We start from the raw sequence: 21,539 nt of genomic DNA, 5'->3' as shown, positions 1-21,539 counted from the left end.
AATTTATTCATAAAGGTCTTTGGCCCCTTACCTATTTGTATTGTAGTAAACACCTGTGAATTCATACATCAAACTCAATCACATTAGAAATGCTGTGCTTAACATTTACACATTCAATAGCAGACCCCAATGCGTAAATAAGTTGGATACAGGATCAAGGTTGTCTTAACAGCAGTGTGGGCCCTGGGCAAAGCAGTGTACTGGGGCCCCTACCCACCCATTCACGGGAAAAAATTTTAAATGGTCAATAAAATGAAGCCCTGCTGCATGCCCATCAGACCCCCCCACACATTCAGAGAGACTCTGTCTGACTGGTCTGAAGCCGGCGGATGAAGTGAAACTGGGACTGAGGTGAGTACTCGTCACCGGAGGGGGATGGGGTGGGGGAGGTTAGATCAGAATACAGTGCACTGGTGGCCGGCTTATAAAATTATCACAAATTTACCAACTGGCCGCGGCTGCAGGGGGAAAGGGCTGGCGGGCCCCTACAAGCTTTGGGCCCTTGGGCAGCTGCCCAACAAGCCCAATGGAAGAGATGCCAACAGAATTTGGTAAGTAACCCTAATTGCCTAACCCTCCCCCTAACCCTAATATTCACCGTCGGGGTGTCAGCGGTCGGGATTCTGGTGCCTGGATTCAGACTGCTGTATTCTGTTCGCTGAAATCCTGACCGTCGGGATGCTGACTACATCCAAGTAAAGAAGGTGGCAGTCCATAATGCAATAATGGCAGCAGCTACTAATAGATGTGGAGTATTTTTAAAGCAATGTCTTCTATTCCCTACACATTTATTTGCTTTAAAAAAAAAAAAAAGAGAATGTATTCTAGTGCCAGTTGAAAAGGGCATTTAAGCAGTGACCGTTTCATAATTAGTAAAATTTTTTAGCTTCCCCATTGAAGTGTTAAATAGTCACTAAATCTTATTTAAAAGAGCGCCATAAGTGCATTACTCTTGTAATGGCCACATTCCATTTCTAGATTTGTGGGGTTTCCGACAAGCCAGGCCCCTTTAGCACGTTATGCTATCACTACAATGTGTGTAAGCAATGGAGGGAAAACACTGTGTGTAATTTTCTCACGGTTTTGCATTCACATTTCACTACTCAAATATTACTAAAAGCACATATAACTGATATTTCCCAGTGTGCTGTTTACCTCTTACATATAACTCAACCCCTAAAGTACATAAGAGAGCACTAGCTGTCTATACAAACCACCTAATTGATTGTGTAAGAGTGTAAATTTGAGCAATTACTGTACAATTCATAATGTTTTTTATTTTGTTATTGATTTTTTCCTTTTCCCACTGAAAATTTATAAGCAAAAATGGCAGTTTTGTCACTAAAATAGCTTTTGATTCATGACTGAAGGCAAAATACATAAATATATAAAATAATATACCTCTAATATTTCAAATGGTAAAAATTTTTTACCAGTTGCCTATAGACAGTAGTGAGAGCTAGTATTTTATTTCATTTTTTTTCAGTTAAAATGTTTGCAAGTGCAACAGAGGGATGGAGAGATGCAGTGGCAAACGCAGGATTTTTAAGGGTTTTTTTCCATTATATATATATATATATATATATATATATATATATATATATTATATAATGTGTGTGTATATAATTTAATTCCAAGCAGGCGGCACTCTGTTCAAAAAAATGAAGGCTTCAACACAGGGGTATCACCGACATTTCGGAGCCACTTTAATACTCCATCATCAAGGTCAAACAACATAATACAGACAACACATATAAATACTCACACATCACCACCACGTGAGGTCCGGTATCGGGTCGCCCTGTCATGACGTCACATCACCTGTCCACCATGCCGGCGCCGCTAGATGATGCGTCAGCTTCGGAGATCAGGTAAACGTCCCGCAGCAGTGTCGCGGTTACCCAGGCTATTAATAGTATATAGAACAATAATAAATATGTATAAGGACAGTTCAAAAAGATCATATAAAGAAAGCATCAGTAGACGAATTGTAAAGGCTAAGTACATCCTATTCACATCTAAATTGTAACTTAGCAGACAATTAGCATAGAATCATGAACGTCATCATAAATATACTAGCAATTCACATTCTGTGAAAAGTGAAGCCTATCTTATAAAGAAAAATACATACATTTAAATATAGACCGAACAATAGTCCTAGTCCAATGACCCATAATAAATATAGAGAACATCTAAACTCCACACCCACATATAATGAAAACAGATCATCTCATATGGACTATACAGTCCACTAATAAACCATAATGAAGTATTATACTTGCATAGATCTATTATAAAAAACAATGTAGCCCCAAATTCTCATTGAGTCCTCTAGGGACCAATGAATCTAATCTAAAGATCCAACGAGATTCGCATTGGAGTAATCTCCGTAATCTATCCCCACCACATGGAGACAATGGGATGTGGTCGATAATCATGTAACGTAGTGCAGATAAATTATGTTTATTAGCCACAAAATTACGAGCAAACCGGCTGGTTACCTGAGGCTAGGGCCGTACGAATGGCGGACCTATGGACAGCCATACGTTCCCTCAGGGTTCTGTCAGTCTTCCCAATATAAATAAGGCCACAAGGACAAATGATCACACTATATATTTTGTGGTGCACGTGACCCGATGACGTATAGAAAATCTTCTACCACTATAAGGATGACAAAAATTCTGTCCTACAATGAGTGACCTACAGCTCAGACAATTTAAACATTTATAACATCCTAATTTAGGATGTAAAAAGCTATCATGCTTATTGGGACATATTTTTGTAACATCAGTTTTAACTAGCCAGTTACGTAAATTTCGCCCTCTAGTGTAGCAGGGCATGATCTGTGTATTATGGAGATTCAATTCAGGGTCAGTACCCACAATGGTCCATAGCTTCTTAGTAGTACTGGCAACTTTATCACTAAATGGATGGAAGTGATTAACCCACGGGAGTCTATGCTCAGTATTTTCACCAATACTCTTGGATTTCAGAAGGTCATTACGAGGAATTCGAAGGGCTTTATTTTTTGCCTGTAATAATAATATGTTCTATATACTATTAATAGTTATAAATTGGTCTGTTGTTTGTTTTATATTTCTAGACCGCCTAGTGATGTGTCAATATGATTTTATGTACAGGCTAAGAGCCGCGCGTTGCCTGGGTAACCGGAACGCTGCTGAGGGGCGTTACCCTGATCTAAAAAGGTGACGCATCATCTAGCGGCGCCGGCATGGTGGTCAGGTGATGTGACGTCATGACAGGGCGACCCGATACCGGACGCCGGGCGGCTCGCACCTCACATGGTGGTGATGTGTGAGTATTTATATGTGTTGTCTGTATTATGCTGTTTGACCTTGATGATGGAGTATTAAAGTGGCTCCGAAACGTCGGTGATACCCCGGTGTTGAAGCCTTCATTTTTTGAACAGAGTGCCGCCTGCTTGGAATTACATTTGGGCTGATTGGCGTCAGACTCCTTTGGAAGGCACCTGGATTGTGCATTATATTTATTGGGAGTGCCACCCTCTGGATTTATTATTTATATTTATTTATATATATACACAGCATACATACTGTAATGTACAAACAAGCTTGCATGCATTCACACGTAGCATACATACACACACATAGCAAACATACACACAACATACATACATACATACATTCATTCACACATAGCATACATACACACACACACATAGCGAACATACGCACAGCATACATACACACACAGCATACATACATACACAGAAATAGCATACCTACACACATAGCAACATACACACATTCATTCACACATAGCAAACATACACACAGCATACATACTGTACTGTACACACAAGCTTGCATGCACCCACACATAGCAAACATACACACAGCATACATACATTCATTCACACACAGCATACACATACAGCATACATACATTCATTCACACGTAGCACACATACACACAGAATATACACACACACGTGCAGCATATAGTACTTACATAAACCCAGGGCTGAGGAGGAGGAGCTCACCGCCGCGGCTACCCTAGCAGATAGTATGCTGCATATGCGCCTCGGCTATCCGTATCTTCTGTATCCAGTGCAGAGAGCTCTTCTGATCAGAGCTCTCTGCCTAAAGAGCTGCTGCCCATGTGCGGCAGCTCCAATCACGGCTGCGGGTGGCCCGCTGACTCTGCAGAGTCAAGGTTGTCACCGTCTTTTAAAAAAAAAATTATTCGTCTGGGGGGGTTTCTGTGTTCTTGGAAACCCCCCCTGCGTGCGCTACAGAGATGTGGAACAGAATAACAGGGCAGGGGAAGGGGTAAATTTTCTGGTACAGATACAGATAATCAACAGTAGCCATTGCAGACTGTTGACAAACATTTTGATAGTAGTATAGGAGAATCCGTGCACCGGGAACGGGAAGGAGAGGGAAACCTGGGAAAGATAGTAAGAGAAAGGGGGAAGGGAAGGTAGGAAAAAAAAGGTTGATAATGAGAAAATCTCAAGACTATGGAGTCATGTAAATTAGGAAAGAGATTTGTTATGCTTCAAAGTGTTCAACCCATGAACCTCAAACACTCAGGAATGGATGAGGATGATTGTGAAGTATACTGGTGATATGTTCCAATTTGTATACCACCCATATACTCTCTTCATGAAGGACGAGGGTGTAGGTGGGTCAGAAGTTTTCCAATGCAAGGATCTTAAAATATAAGGCAGCTGTGACAATATGGTTGACAATCTGGCAACCTCCTTTCGAATATAGGCCCACTGTTCCACATCCAGGGTTTCCCCGTTCTTCTTCCAATGAAGTAAGGAGTAAGGGAGACAGCTTGTTTTATACGAAAATGTTCTACAATTCGCTAGGAACCAATGATCACATTAACATATAAGGCACATTTCTCTAGATACTTTAATATATTGATTCAAATAATGGTATATACAGAATCATATTGAAGTGAAATCCGATGGAGTACTGCTTATACGAGAGCTAATTGAAAAGTGATGAGACTGCCTCTGTTTTTCTGTCCCATAGGTAGACGTGGCGCTATGCTGGTTATTGTGAAGCTCATACATCGATGTGTCTGAACCTGTGGTTGGAATGCCAGAGTCTTTTTTTGTTTGGTCACAGTGGAAGATCTTCGTACGTTTCGTCATGGCGGATGAGGAAGACATGTCTGTGAGATTACATCAGAGATGTGTGATTGAATTCAGTGGTAAACTTCGAACAAGCGGAAATGAAACTTATGAAATATTACGGCAAGCATATAGTGGAGAAACAATAAGCCGTGCTGCAGTATTTCAGTGGTGGAAGCACTTCAAAGAGGGCAATACGCGTTCTGGGAGACCATCCACTGTGGTCAACATTGCCAAAGTTCCGATGTTGAAAAAGGTTAACTTTCGGCTTCACTTGGCTTGTCATTCGAACAGGTTCAGCAATTGTGACAAAGGATCTGAAAATGCATTGCATGTGTGCCAGGTGGGTACCCAGGTGGGTATCTCACAGAAGAGCAGTTGCAATGATGAGTTGAATCGTGCAAGAACACCGAATGTCGGAGAGGATACCCGATTTCCTGACATCGATTGTGACGTGCAACGAATCTGGATTCCTGATCATAATGACAAATCCATAACAGTCCAGTGTATGGACGCACGCTAATTCACCTCCGCCCAAAATATTCTGTGCGATTCCTTTGGCGTCTAAAGTCATGCTTCTGCTGTTCTTTGATGCACACAGTATGCTCTTACAGCACTGAGTTTCCCATGGGCAGACAATTAATGGTGACTACTATGGAAACGTCCTGAAAACCCATTTGCGAGGAAGAAAAGACCACATTTGCTGAAGAAACAGTGTTTTTTGCTCCAAGAAAATGTCTGACCACATGTTGCTGCTGTTGCATTGGCAGCACTGACTGAAATTAATGGGACTGCACTGGCACAACCTCCATATAACCCTGACTTAGCGTCCTGTGATTTCTGGGCATTCCCAACCCTGAAAAAACAACTGTGTGGAAATAAATTCTCAACAGATGATTAAGTGAAAACTGCCACAGCTGCATGTCAATCGTCTACTGAAATGCTGCAAAAAAATGTATTGAATGTGAAGGCAATGACGGTTCTTGGGGTGGACAAGCAGGGCAATTGCCTGGGGTGCTGTGTCCTGAGGGCGCGGCCGTAATCACCCCGCCGGCGCCATATAATTAGAAGACACTTGGCGGGCTGTGCCGCCATGATCTAAAGATCCCTTGTCCCTCCCACTGCCTCATAATGCTGGACTTGATGACGTCCCGATGCGTGACGTTGGTGTGGTCGTGTTGTCACTGTGATTCGCCGCCTATACCATTCTGGGACTGGGAGTGAGCGGCCGCAGGAGAGAGAGCAGCAGCAGATTGGAGCCGGAGCAGCCTGCAGCATCCTCAGCCTGGTTGTGAGCTAGAGGGGACAGGGATAGGGGAAGAGGGGGGCATTACTGAGTGTTGCAGCCCTTTACACCGTAGCAATCAGCTATAGGGCTGCGATGACACCACACTCCTTGCAGCTATCACCTATGCCTGCCTACTGGGGTCTGCAGCACATATTAATGTGTAAAGGGCATTTCTGAGTGTGGCATTTTAATGTGTAAAGGGTATTACTGAGTGTGGTATATTAATGTGTAAAGGGCATTACTGTGTGGCATAACGTGTAAAGGGCATTACTGCATGGCATAATGTCTAAGGGGCATTACTGCGTGACATATTAATGTCTAAGTGGCATTACTGAGTTTGCCAAATTAATGTGTAAAGGGCATTACTGTGTTCCATAATGTGTAAGGGGCATTACTGTGTGTTGCATAATGTGTAAGGGACATTACTGCATGGCATAATCTGTTATAAGGTGCACTACTACAGTGTGGCATAATTTGTATAAGGAGTGTGGCATAACGTGAATGGACTGTGCTGCTGTTCCCAATCCCTCCCAGTCTTCCAGAATACCCGTGAAGGCGGGGTGTGGAATCATCGCGCATGGCATTTTGGGAGCAGCCACGGGAGACAATGGTGTAGTAGCGCATCCACTTCCTGCTGGGCATGCCCCCTACACTGATGAACAGGGGGTTTGTCACAAAGCCACACACCCTTTTCGGGAGCGCGCGCTGAAATCACTCCCTTTTGATTTGTGCCTGTTTTGTTTGTTTGTTTGTTGTTGTTTTTTTTGGGGGGGGGGCGCCGCCAAAGGGAACTATTGCCCCGAGCTCCACAAAGTCTAGAAAATCTGCCCTGTGTGAAGGACGCTACTTTGAAAAAGAAAAATGTTCAGATCCTGTGGAGTCATCTGATTCTGAATAAAAACATCAGTCTCATTACTTTTCAATCAGCCCTCGTATATTTAGGAACATTAGTTTTCCTCATCAGCAATACTGTACATGGTGCTGCAGTCATTCATCACCGATAAAATGGGGCTGTTATAAACTGTATATTAGGGTATCTTTTGTTTAGTACTTGGAAGGTGGCCAGTTTGCTGCTGTTCATAGAGTTGGTTTCACTCCCCAAAATCCATGTATCCTCTGCTCAGGATGCTGATAAATCTAGCAAGCAAGCTGTAAGTAGTCAATCAGCTGATGGGAATCTCTGTGTGAATCTACACTCACACTATGATCCAGAATCACCCTCTGCAGCTACTAACGCGTTTCGTTGTACTCTCTCAAAGCATCCTCCACTGTGTACCTTTATGAGGAAAACTGTTGTACCTAAATATACAAGCTGGGTATGTAGTGCTTCTATACAATTTAACGTCCAGTAATATTGCGTACATATTACCATTTCCATCAAGCAAGTAGCTTTGCAATCCCGTCCTTGTACATATGCAAATGCAGTAGGAGGTATGTGACGCACCCTGCTGCATTTGCGTTCTCAGCACTGCGACTGAGGTCGCAGACTGGGATAACCATCGCTACCAGTGGGATACTCTGGAATCTGCGTTCAGCATAGATCGGAATTATTGCATCCTATATTGTTGCCTCAAAATTTAAGATCACTCAGAAATACCTGTACACAGTATTGTTTAATCTAATAATTGATAAGGCTAAGAAAATAAAGTAAATTAATATTTATGTGCAACAGTGAAATAGTAAATTTCACTATGAAATATAGACTTGATAGTGCATACATTTATATGTATTCTCAGTAAGTCTGCATAAAATGTCTTTTCAGATAGTAATAGTAACAATAATTATAGCTTTACAAACCGCTTTATTATACAGAAATGAGTATATATCATCCAGCAAGGAGACAGTGGGACACACTGCAACTCCAGTACAATGCAAAGCAGTATATGAATTATTACTATAAGCTCATATTTACAGTATTACTTATAATAAATATTTGCACTTCTTAATCCATGACTGTGATTGCAGTGTAAACATGACTTATGGACGCCCCGGGGTGCCCTCCTCTCTGTTTTCTTGTTTGCACACATATCTTGTATGTTTTTGTCTGAGGCTTTGATCTAACAGAGTGGCTTTAGAGAGCTGAAAGAATGAGATATTACAAATCTCTGCCGTTGCATCGATATATAGACAGAAACAAACGACTAGTAACTGTTATCGGCATAACATGGACTCACCATGCACATGATTATTTTAGTGCAACTCTTTCATTTCTGTAATATACTAGTAATTCTGTGCAATGAGGCATACCTGTTTCTTAGACTTTCTATAGTCATAAACACAGATCCTACTGAGAGCAACCTCAGGCCTAGGTGCAAATGAGTCTTTGGTGTATATTTACAAAAGGTTGATTTTTAATCAATTTAAAATTGACCAAAATCAATTAACATGGATGTTCTGTTTCTGGGGATAAATCACACATTTACTAACAGACATTTTTTTATTTGTTTTTTTAAGTATTAGTAAATACAACATCGATGTTGATCGGTTTTAAAGAATCAACCTAATTAAATACACCCCTTTGGTCCTATTTCCTGGGAAAAGTTGCTGCTGAAGCATGGGGAGGCCGTGCAAAGTAATAGGAAGTTATTGGTCTGCACAGTCACTTCCCCCAGATCACAATCCGACTCAGATGGTGAATGCTCAGAAAAGGCTGAATATCTATCTGCAGCACGAGTATCCGGTTAGAATGTCGAGACCAGAATGTCTACAGGTTCTGAATGTCAACATGTTTATGTCGACGTTTAACATGTCGAAACCAGAATAACGGCATACAGTTTTTTGCTTAAGTTAAGGGTTAGGCTAAAATAAGAATAGAGAAAAAAAAAAAAAATTGTTGACAGTATGGTGTCGACATGTTTGATCATGCCGTCAACTTTGAATGTCGACATTGTTGACCTAAAATCCATGTCAACATTTTGTTGAGATTCAGAACCTGTCGACATTCTGAATATTGACTTTTCATGCCACACCCCTGCAGTACCTTTGCAAGGCCACAAAAGATTCCCCCAGGCACTGTACCTGCCTTACCCCCTGTCAGCATCCCTGCATAAGCATGTAGCACAGCATTAATAAACTCTGTGAGTGTACAACCATTATACTATTTACATGTCTCAGACCCACAGGCTGTCCAGTCTAATTAATGTATCTTACAGTTACAGAGCCCAGCATCCAGAGGCCAGGGGACACTTGAGCGAGGCATTAACAGAAGACACTGGTGTTGGTACCAGTGTGGCAAGCAGCCCCCTACCACTGACTACAGGAAATGAAAGCCTGGACATCACACTGGTCAGGCATCTGCAATACTGCTCCAAACTCATTAAGGTAAGATCATTTTCATAATAAAATATTTAAGACTTATCTTAAGATATTGATAGCAAAGACCTATTTAACTTGATTTATAATCTAGAAATGTCGACATTCATTTAGTGTTCTGGTGCTCTTGAGAGGTCACATTTACTGCAAGTTTCAGCAGTACTAACAAGTTGGTATGGGCTGGCATATTTTTAGTGTTAATGTAATCACCCAATAAAAAAAGCATTGAACAGATTTACAATAAAATATTGCTTTTTTTTATCTGGTCTTAAGCTTGGAAAATTTGTACAACTGGGCAATAAAACATACTGTTTAAATCCTATACTTTTTAAAATGTATTCATTGGAAATTACATTTATGGTTATTTACAACATATTGTCAACTGAAAATAACCTCTGTCCCATAGAAGAAGCAATTATTTTCTATTTACCCTAAACAACACTGCCTGTAGCCACCACAAAGCCACTTGAAATGTCTGCAGTTAAGTAGCTAATTATTTATAATGAAGAGGTTAGTGGTTTAAAAGATTACCAGTGCTTCCCAGTATACAGAACTAGTGCCCAAGTCAAGCATGCTCAATAATTCTTTATTAGAATGTGCTGTCTGACTTGTATATTTGAGCACTAGGTAAAATAATTTGTATACAAAAGGAAATACACATTTTTAAGGCACAACTACATATTGGTACCAAACAAAACTCCACCAGAACGTGTATCATTTAGTCTCTCACTAATGCTTCATGTCACATAAAATGCTACGAGACGATCTAATCTAATCATCATGTAATGCATGATGTTTTGTTTTGTACTTGCAATTCTGCCTTTGCTAATTTGTAGAGCCATTTACTTATCTGCCATAGCAAGTGGTGTTTGTGTACATTTGCTGTTTTGTTTTTGTTTTTTTTAAATAAAGTATTTTTTATTCAAATTTTACTCAATTTTAAACATACACGATAACATTACAAAAGAGAAATATAAAAAAATATACCTTCATCACACAATAGTCAAACAGTAACATATTACAATGGAAAGACACTTCTACATTACATTTTAACATAAAATCTCTGAATCTATTGTATTAATTTCCTTCAGCTAATCAATATAATCTCAACAATAATTGCGTTTCCAGATGACATAATAAATAAAAAAAATCTATTGTATCTTCCAATATAAACACTACAAATTGAAAGTAAAACAATAGAACACACAAAAACAGCAAATGCCACATTAAAAATTTTCTTAACACAAAAATAAAAATTATTTGTTATAAACCATAAATAAATAAATAATTCCACCTTATAAATTAAAGCTAAGGCCGAGGGGGTGCATATTTCGACTCTATCCATCTTGTCCAAATACGGTCAAATTTAGGAGCAAAATACAAATATCGCTCATGTTCCACACTAGTGTTAAGAAAACCACTCCTGAAAGTCAGGCCCACTGGGAGTCATCCAAGATTGAGCCAAACATACTTTTGCTAGAGCACACAAATTAATAGCATATTGCATGCTGTACTGGTCTAAATCATCATCCTCTCTAGCCCATAAACTGCAGAACTTCGGTGTAAGTACTGTAATGGGAATACTGGTGTGAGACATAGCAGCTGTTACCTTAGTTCAAAAAATCTGAATCACAGAACATTCCCATAATACATGCTAAGATGTACCCTGAATAGTACCACATTTAGGGCAGAGATCAGACTATGTACCTCCAAAATGCACCAATCTCACTGGGGTAAGACACTCTGTGTAAAATAAATAGCTTTATCTGCTGAAAAGATATAGACGTAGTAGCCTTACACATACTTGCCAACTCTCCCTCATGGTCAGGGAGACTCCCTGAAATAGTAGCTATCTCCCTGTCTCCCAGAAGAGTCTAGCAATCTCCCTGTTTGCACTTCCCATTATGAAGCTGTTATATTAAAATAAAAACAGAGATATATACATATTCAAATGGGATCATTAGTATAATTTCTCTGCATTGGTTATAAGGCACAGTGATCATTATGGCTACATACATTTTCTAAAAAGTTAGTGTGTTTTCATCAACAAATGGATCTTACTAACAGCTTTGGGACTCATTTACATTTGGATGTAAGGCAATTTTATGAGACCCCTCTCAGATTTAGCAGTACACGCCCACTTTACCGCCGCACTCATAGGTGTTTGCTTCACAATCTCCCTGAAATGCTTTTTCAAAAGTAGGCAAGTATGAGCCTCGCATGGGGACTCTAAGGGGGAGTATCCAACTAGCTGTAATAACCCATTTTTCGGCTAAAGGTTTTCTCCAAAAATGGTTATGCTGCTATCCAATTAGCCATGGTCCGAGGTCTTTCATAGCAATTATCGCAAATTAGCTTTCACCATCTCTGAGTAGGTGAAAAGTTGTGCAAAATCCACATTTTTTTGTAAAAAATGTTGGGTCTTGATGCAGAACCCCTGGGACACCCACCTTAATGACTTATAGGCAAAAGTATATTTTTCATTGGCTTATTTGGGCCAATAATGATATGTCATTTTTGGGGTGAAAAAGTAAAAAGCGCAGGAAAATGGATTCAAAGTAGTGGGTTAGGTATTTTGGGGTGCTGTATGGATGGGGCAGGTGTTTTAAACATTGCATTGCAGAAGTTGTATTTTTAAAATTTTGCCCTAAAATGACACAAAAATATACTTAACCCCATTTTATGTACCCCTAATTTAACTAGAGCATTACTGTTTTTACTGTTATAGAAAAATGCACATAACAGCCATTTGACACTATTTAAGAACTCCAAACCCTTTGATTATGGCCAATAAAAGACTTCTATACTGTTACCCAATATTAGTTTACTTTTTATTGGTGTATAGGCTGATTTCCCCATTTTCACCTGTACTTTTTGCCTGTCATCCCTGCAAGAATTACCGTGCGAATGTTATCGGCAGTTTTGTAATTGGATTGCACGATAAACAGGAGCGCGCATACATGCGATGAGCGGCAAATTCGTGAGATGGGTCCGAAAAAAATGTCGCCCGTGAAAACTTATCGTTATCGCGGCTAATTAGATACCCCCTAAAGCTGATTCCCACTCCTCATCACTAAAGATACTGACCATAGGTTCCCAACCACTATGCAGTTTGGCTAAACCATCTTTATGATGAGATGACATCATAAAATAGAATGCAATTGACTATGACTTCCGAGGACCTAAATATAATACAAATTCTTTTACTGGGGACTTGGAAATAGAAAAGGATCATCCCTAAATTGGCTATTCAGGGCATGTCTGAGTTTCAAAAACCTGTAGAAATATGTAGCTGGGAGATTAAACTCTTCCTTTAATTGAGTAAAGGATTTCAAAACCCCATTTAAATACAACTTGCCCCACTGTACCTTTTATCCCACACCTGTCTAATAGAAAGAGTATCCAATTCAGAGAAACGACACGAATACCAGAAGAGAGTGTCCGGATCACCCTCCTCAAACTGGAGTAGTGTATGTACCTCACGCCATATTTGAATTGCTTGGATAAGCATAGGAGGACTATTCCTTGACATTTTACCACTTAGCAAGGCCTGCAGGGGGGTATGACCTGGCGTTCTGTTTTATGTTTACATATATATACATATATATCAGAGTTATGTCATAAAACTTAATTTTAAGGTTCTATTCTGTTTTGGCTGTGAAATACACAAATACAACATTTTTTGAAGCATCTTTCCACTTTATTGCTTTGTTATATAAACACTTTCCGTAAAACAGGTGAAACCCATGAAGAAATAAAAATACACTGTTCTACTGTTTTTATCTTTATTATAGCAAATTATTATCTCAAGTCAACTAGTGTTTGTTCTGAGGGATCTTAAGAGGAAACTAAGTAATCAAAGCCAAGTGATCAAGCGGCTGGCTGACATCAGCAGAGAGAATATGGGAAATACAAATTCAATTCTGGATGGTAAGTTTTTCCTGATGCCTCAGGCTTGATTAACAAAGTGGATAAAAATGGCAATTGCTAACAGGGTTTTCATCAGAAATTATGAGATCCAGTGGAAGTGAAACAGATTCAGCCAGACATGTTGGTCAAGGTTCATCAGGAATGGGAAAAGAGAATGGCCTTCACACTGCAACATGGTTGACAGCACTTCTAACATATCCAATAAACATAGTTAAAATTCGAGAATGAATAAGAGTACAATAAAACGTAGAACACCGTTGTTTTTCTTATGAAATTCTTAATCTGTTTGATATGTCACATGGCTACCTTCCCAATTATAGAAAATAGCGTTGCATCCAAGATTGCTGACTTCGAGATGACCACCATACTGGGGACATACCCTAAAAAGTTTTTCCCCACTCCCATATCATATGTGTATACATTCAATTAATATTTCCTTACTTATTTCCTTTTTATAAGTGTGTTTCCACACTTATGGACCACCCTGTATATGAGGTGAGCAGTTGTTAACTGTTCTCAAAGGGAACATCAATTTAGGGTGCTAGAGAAGTCAGAAGTATATGGTACAAAGATGCATGGCATTCCAAAGTGTGTAGAAAAACACCAATCAAGCATAGCCAAAGATAGCAGCCGTGTGTGTGTGTGTGTGTGTGTGTGTGTGTGTGTGTGTGTGTGTGTGTGTGTGTGTAAGTATGTGTGTTTCTAGTACTGTGCTAAAGTTTTAGGCAGGTGTGGGAGAAATGCTGCAAAGTAAGAATGCTTTCAAAAATAGAAGTGTTAATAGTTTGTATTTTGTTGGTAAAAATAAAGTGAATGAACAGAAGAGAAATTTAAAGTGAATGAACAGAAGACAAATTTAAATCAAATCAATATTTGGTGTCACCACCCTTTGCCTTCAACACAGCATCAATTCTTCTAGGTACACTTGCACACAGTTTTTGAAGGAACTCGGCAGGGAGGTTGTTCCAAACATCTTGGAGAACTAACCACAGATCTTCTGGGGATGTAGACTTGCTGAAATCCTTATATATATATATATATATATATATATATATATATATATATATAATTAGAGATGTGCAGGTTCGGTTTTATTCGGTTCAGGAAATTATCGCAAGTTTGGATTTCTCTTATTGGCTATCCAAAACACGTGACAGCCGGATAGCCAATATGATACCGTTTTTGAGATCCGAACATAGCCAAGGGTAACCGAACCGCACACATATATATATATAAGTATTGTGCGCCACTCCTGCTAGCTATCCATCTACTACACCCACCGGGTCTTTAAGGGTGTTATGAAATGCTCAAGATCTCCCAGCTCACACACCTGACTTACACGTGCATGATGTTGTAAAAAGCATATGAAGATTTCTTTTCCAACAGATTTCAGAGAAGGCAGGGATGTTAAACATCAATCATATACATGGTAAATGCGTACCCGTACTCACACTTTGTGGTGCGTGGTGAATCTCATCAAGGTATCTTTAAACTTTCCACCAAAAAACATTCAAAACCTCAAATGAAGGAAGTGGGTGGTTTTTATTCCATAATAAAACACAGTATAAAGTTAAAAATATAATAAAAATATAAATAAAATGAGAGAAGGGGTGAACACTCCCCCAAAAAAGTTTGCAACACTGTGCAACAAGATAGGTACTCAAAAAACAGTGGTGAGAGATATGTGCAGAAAAAGGGTGGTAATTTCTGCAGGCGCCGGCTCCAGCACAATCACAACGATGGTAACAAAAGAACAAAAGCACATACCTCTATTCCAGTGTCAGAGTACCTATCTTAAAACCTCCAGGACCAACGCGTCTTTATCAAAAAAAATATATACATATATAGATTTTATTTTTATTTTTTCTGTAGAACGAAACCGGAAGTGACGTCATTATGGTGTCACTGACGGACACTATAAAACAGGCACCCCAGGAGCAGTACCTCCACACCTTGATAAAGGGAGCTTGATCCCGAAACGCGTTGGTCCTGGACCCTCCCTTAGGGGTGCCTAACCCTAAAATCCCCCCCAAGTGCCTAACCCTTACCCCCCCTGTAAATGCCTAAAGCTAACCCCCCTTCCCCGCTGCCTAAACCTAAGTCTCCCAGGGGTGAGCCTAACCCTAACCTCCCCCGGGGGTGCCTAACCCTAACCCTCCCAGGCACCCAGCTTACTTTCGTTCGGTATGCCGGGCGTCGGTCTTCCGGCGTCTGGTTAATGACAGGCGTCGAGTTTTCGACGCCTGTCATTAGTACCATGCCAGGATTACAGTGTCTGGAAACCGGCGGTCGGGATTTAGACCGTCGACTTCCGGACTACATCCCATATACAGTAGCACAAATTGTTGAAAAAGTTAATGATAGAAATGTGTCAGAACACACAGTGCATCGCAGCTTGCTGCTTATGGGGCAAACCGGTCAAAGTGCCCATGCTGACCCTTTGCCTGCCGCCACAGTTGCTTACAATGAGCATGTGAGCGTCAGAACTGGACCACGGAGCAATTATTATTATTATTATTATCCTTTATTTATATGGCGCCACAAAGGTTCCGATCGCCTTACACAGGACATGGTTTATAAACATAGCTGCATAACACAAGCAGCAGGGCCTCAGCAACCAAGTGTTAGGTGGCAATTAGGGAGTTAGGCGTAAATTATACTATAAATAAGGATAGGAGAAGCACGTGAGGGATGAGGGCCCTGCTCGTGATAGCTTACATTCAAAAGGGGAGGGGCAGACAGACAGGGGCGACGCAGATGGGGTAGATAGTGAGGAAGGAGCATGGAGCAGTGGGTTAGGATATGTGCTGCGGAACGTGCGTGTTTAAGATGACCCGATCTGATGTCAAAGTTAGGTCCTTCATTCATCTATCTCTATGACAAAAAATAGATTTTGTTTGTTATTTACTTGAGAGATGTACAAAATAAAGGTGTAGCGTTTTAATTTTTGTGTGTTACATTTTAGCATCTAAATACATCCCGCTAAAAATGCAGCTATTATGGGACTGTCCCGCTCCTGTGAGTGGGTGCATCTCACATGCTAGACCCATCCACAAATGGGTCCAGCCATACCCAACATGCTGTGGTCCCACAGGATGTTGCTGTACCTGGGCCCAGAATTTCTCTTGGCAGCCCTGGAGGTGACAGGCAGAACCAGGAGGGAATGGGGCCTAGTGGTGGGGTAGAAAGGCCATGGAGGGAGGGTGGTTGATGGAAAGAAGGCAGAAGGGTAAAGAAGCAGAGGGTTGGAAATCAGACTGATGAGAAAAAAAGGGGGGAACAGCAAGTGGAGGAGACAAGAGGAAGAGGATAAGGATGGATAAAGTAGAGGAATATATGGACACTGACTAATACCGCTTTCAGACAGAAAATGGCAAAAACCCCAGATTTTTCCAGACTTTTGCGTACCGGGTTGTTTTGCCATTCTCTGTCTGTACCCCCCTTCAGACAGAAGAGCAAATTACTGGGTTGAAAAATTGAACCCGGTAATTTGCTTATTTTCACTGGTATTTCTTCTGTCTGTCAACCCAGGACTAATTTCCCACGTCTCCGACCCTGGTAAATTCCTGGGTCGAAGGCCTGGGAATTTAGACCCGGGATGACCCTTTCAGACAGAAGAGGTCCCGTGTAAATCACCAAATTACCGGGTTGAAACGTTTAACCCGGTAATTTGGATTTCTGTCTGAAAGGGGTATAAGGGGGGTGTTTGAAGAAAGGGTGTCCATGCTGTGGACGAGGTAATAAGCGAGACGAAAACGGTGATGTAGGGACAGTGTGGATAAAAGTTGTTAAAGGGTCAAAAATACAGGTAAAAAAACAGTACTGCTAATGTATGAGCGCAGCTCCAAAAGTGAAATATAAAGAGAAGTATGTGAGTAGTGGGTGAAGGAATGTTATTAAAAGAATGATTAAAGTGGATAGATGTGATGCAATGGAAAAAGGCAATAGAAACAAGATTTTCTGTAGTATGAAGGCAAACATTACAATGTACAGACCCAATCCAGCCAGAAGTGTTTTGCTCCCATCAGCTGCTGTTTTATTGATTGCCTCAGCACAGTTTTGAAAAATGTATACTCTGTAAATTACCACTACTGCTACAGTCTATTAAGACCATTTTCTATAAAGGAAGTTAGGAATGTATTGTGAATCTGTGTTGGCCTCCCCCCTTCTCACAAATTGTTTATCTTAGACTTTATTGCATCCCAATGTAGTGTGTGTTGAGCTTTTGGGGTGGGGTCCCAATCAGTGAGCACAGAGACACGTTTGTAACTTTAGATATTACTGCTCACTCAGGCTGCATAGCCATAGCCGGTGGCTGCCATAGTCTGTGTTAAGATTCAAAGTGTCAGATTATAAGTGTAATTACAATTTGATAACTAAGTCGGAGTTACGCCGGAGTTACACTGGAGGAAAACTGAGGGAAAAGAAACTCAAAACCAGAACACTTTCTGCACAACAACAAGCAACATACTTATGTGAATGAACAAAATCACCATCTTCTGCTGTATGCATATCCAGGCAACTACTTACTGCACTCACTGCTTGGACACTGCGAATACTTCCCTATCTGTGTACTGCTCTTGTTGATCATAACACTTCAGACTGGATCAGCTCGGGTACATTGTAATTTTGTCCTCATACTACATAAATTAAATTTGTATTGCCTTGTCCAATTGCATCACATCTATCCACTTTAATCATTTGTTTAATAACTAATTCCTGCACCCACTACTCACACACCTCTCCTTTATAGATCACTTTTGGAGCTGCGCTCATACATTAGCAGCACTGATCTTTTACATGTATTTTTGAACATTTAACAACTTTAATCCACACTGTCTCTATATCTCACAGCCTCCACTCCAGTTTTCATCTCACTTATTACCTTGTCCACAGCATGAACACCCTTACTTCACACAACCCCCATATTCTATGTCCACATAATCCTCTACTTTACCCACCCCTATCCTCCCCCTCTTGTCTCCTCCACTTGATGTTCCCCCTTTTTTCTCTCATGAGTCTGCTTTCCAACCCTCTGCTTCTTTCCCTCACCTTTCCTGTCCCTCCACTCTCAGCTACCTCCCTCCATGGCCTTGTTGCCGCACCACTATGCCCTCCTGGTTCTGCCTGTCACCTCCAGGGCTGCCAAGAGAAATTCTGGGCCCAGGTACTGTAACTTCCTGTGGGACCACATCATGTTGGGTATGGCTGCACCCATTTGTGAATGGGTCTAACATGTGAGACGCACCCACTCACAGGAGCATGGCATAGCACTCAGCATCTGGGACTAAAGTATTTACTACTGTATTAGGATGGCGGGACAGTGCCATAATAGCTGCATTTTTTATCAGGATGTATGTAGATGATAAAATGTAACACGCTATAATTAAACTGCTACAACTTTATTTTATACATCTGTCATGTAAATAACACATGAACAAAATCTATTTTCTGTCATAGAGATAGATGTATGAAGGACTTCATTTTTACATAACATCAGGTCATCTTAAACACACATATATATCAGGGAAAAGGGAAGAAACTTTTGCAATAGTAGGTATACATATACAAGTAACACAAATACCCCAATTTAATTATTCTCAAATGGTATTCTTTGGCAGGATGATGGGGGTGCTGCCAAGGACAATGAAGAATCAAAACACAAGAAGAGAAAGAAATGTCCTCTTTGTTGGTGCACTGAAGATAAATATAAAATATAACCTTTAATTCATTATGACAACAACGAGGAATTTTAGGATAATGATATCCTTATTATCATTGGGACAATAATGACACACACATTTATTTAATATTATTTTATTATTTTTAATATATTTCATATTTCATGTTAGAAGTTTATTCACATTTTTATCATAATGAATTAAAGGTTATATTTTATGTTTATCTTCAGTGCGCCAACAAAGAGGACATTTCTTTCTCTTCTTACATCTTAAACACACATTCCGCAGCATACATCCTAACCCACTGCTCCATGCTCCTTCCTCACTATCTACCCCATCTGTGTCACCCTTGTCTGTCTGCCCTTCCCCTTTAGAATGTAAGCTCTCACGATCAGGGCCCTCTTCCCTCACGTGCTTCTCCTCCCCCCTACTTATAGTATAATTTACTCCTAACAACGGCACCTAACACCTGGTTGCTCATGTCCTGCTGCTTGTGTTATGCAGCTATGTTTATAAACCATGTCCTTGTCCTGTATTGTTTTATATTACTATTAACTGTTTTTCTTGTGTGCTCATTTATGTACTGTGTAAGGCGCTGCGGAACCTTTGTGGCGCCATATAAATAAAGGATGATGATAATAATAATAACAACAACAAGAGCAGCACGCAGATAGGGAAGTACTTGCAATGTCCATTCAGCGAGTGCAGTAAGGAGTTTCCTGGATACAGCAGCTGTTGGTGAATTCGGTAATTTACATAAGTATTTTGCTTGATGTTGTTCAGAAAGTGTTCTGGTTTCGAGGATGTTTTTCCTCAGTTTTCTTCCGGCGTAACTCCGTCTTATTTATCAAATTGTAATTACACTTACAATATGACACTTTGAATCTAAAGCTGACTATTGCAGCCAAAGTCTATGCAGCCTAACCAATAACTAAATCTACAAAGATGTATCTGTGTGCTCACTGATTAGGACACCACCCCCAGTACTCAACACACACTAATTTGGGATGCAATAAAGTCTTAAGGTGCGTATCCACTTAGCGACTGTGAAACGAGTGTACGATTATGACTTTGTAATCGTGCAGTCATTTCACAGTCGTTGATGTGCCTACACTCACCGTTTAGTCGTTCAGTGTAGGCACATCAATCATCCCCGAACATGGGCAACCTGACAACGTTGTCAGGTTGACCAGCATGTTCGGGCGATGATGTCAAAAACGACCAGCGCGTGCATCGCTGGTCGTTTTTGACATTAAAATGCCCAATTTGTGCCCAATTTGCAAGCAATTGAACAATAATGATGTCGTTATTGTTCAGTTGCCTGGTAAAATTGTGTAGTGGATATGCACCTTAAGGTAAATAATTTGTGAGAAGCGAGTGGACCATCACAGATTCACAATAAATTCCTAACTTCCTTTATTGAAGTTGCTCCTAATATAAAAGTAGTGACAATTTACCTAAAATATTTTTTCAAAGCTGTGCTTTTGCAGTCAATATAACAGCATCTGATGGGCTCAGTAGTGACAATTTACCTGCAATTCAGAGGGGGCACTTCAAATGTTTTTTTTGGGCGTGATAATTAATGAGCGCCCAGTTTGATATTCAATTGTTCTGGGCGCTCATTAATTATCGCCCTCTTCGCCGCCTAAAAGACGAGGTTTAGCCATCTAAAATGGCTAAACCCGTCTTAATTTCTGGTTAGGGAGCGCTATCTGTGGTTAGCGCGCCCTAACCAGGGTGATTCAGACACATTTCTGCTCACGCACTCCTGAGTGCGTACAGAAATGCCGGCGCCGGCGGCTATCGCGCCCTGACAGAGCAGCAATTGAGTTGCTCTGTCGGGCGTCGTAAAAAAAAAGCCACCGACAGAACAATTGAATTCCCCCCAGAGAGAGAGAAGTCACATCAGTCTTTACATGGTGTGCATATGGCTAATAAGATCTCCGTCGTAACTCCGTCTTAGTTATCAAATTTTAATTACACTTATCTAACACACTGAATCTAAAACTGACTATTGCAGCCAACGTCTATGCAGCCTAACTAATCACTAATGGAAAAAGATTGCCTGGTCTGATGAATCACGTTTTCTTTTACATCATGTGGATGTCCAGGTGCATGTGCAACATTTACCTGAGGTAGAGATGGCACCATGATGCATTATGGGAAGAAGGCAAGCCGGTGGAGGCAGTGTGATGCA

At 40.5% G+C, this 21,539-nt stretch overlaps 1 protein-coding gene across 5 annotated transcripts in view; it reads left to right on the top strand.

Annotated features, from left to right (window-relative positions):
* RIPOR2 (RHO family interacting cell polarization regulator 2) overlaps positions 1 to 21,539 on the top strand; it is a 247,787-nt gene that overhangs the window by 169,285 nt on the left and 56,963 nt on the right. For all 5 annotated transcript variants that reach the window (XM_088475871.1, XM_088475872.1, XM_088475873.1 and 2 more), the window contains 2 exons: positions 9,572 to 9,740; positions 13,526 to 13,661. In XM_088475871.1, the coding sequence (XP_088331997.1) occupies positions 9,572 to 9,740; positions 13,526 to 13,661 (305 nt within the window). The remainder of the gene's footprint in view (positions 1 to 9,571; positions 9,741 to 13,525; positions 13,662 to 21,539) is intronic.

The sequence above is a fragment of the Taudactylus pleione genome, unplaced genomic scaffold (assembly GCF_031769625.1).
Source record: "Taudactylus pleione unplaced genomic scaffold, aTauple2 ptg000179l, whole genome shotgun sequence".
Classification (NCBI taxonomy): Eukaryota; Metazoa; Chordata; class Amphibia; order Anura; family Myobatrachidae; genus Taudactylus; species Taudactylus pleione.
Note: the sequence above shows the minus strand (reverse complement) of the source record. Positions and strands in the feature narration are given on the sequence as shown.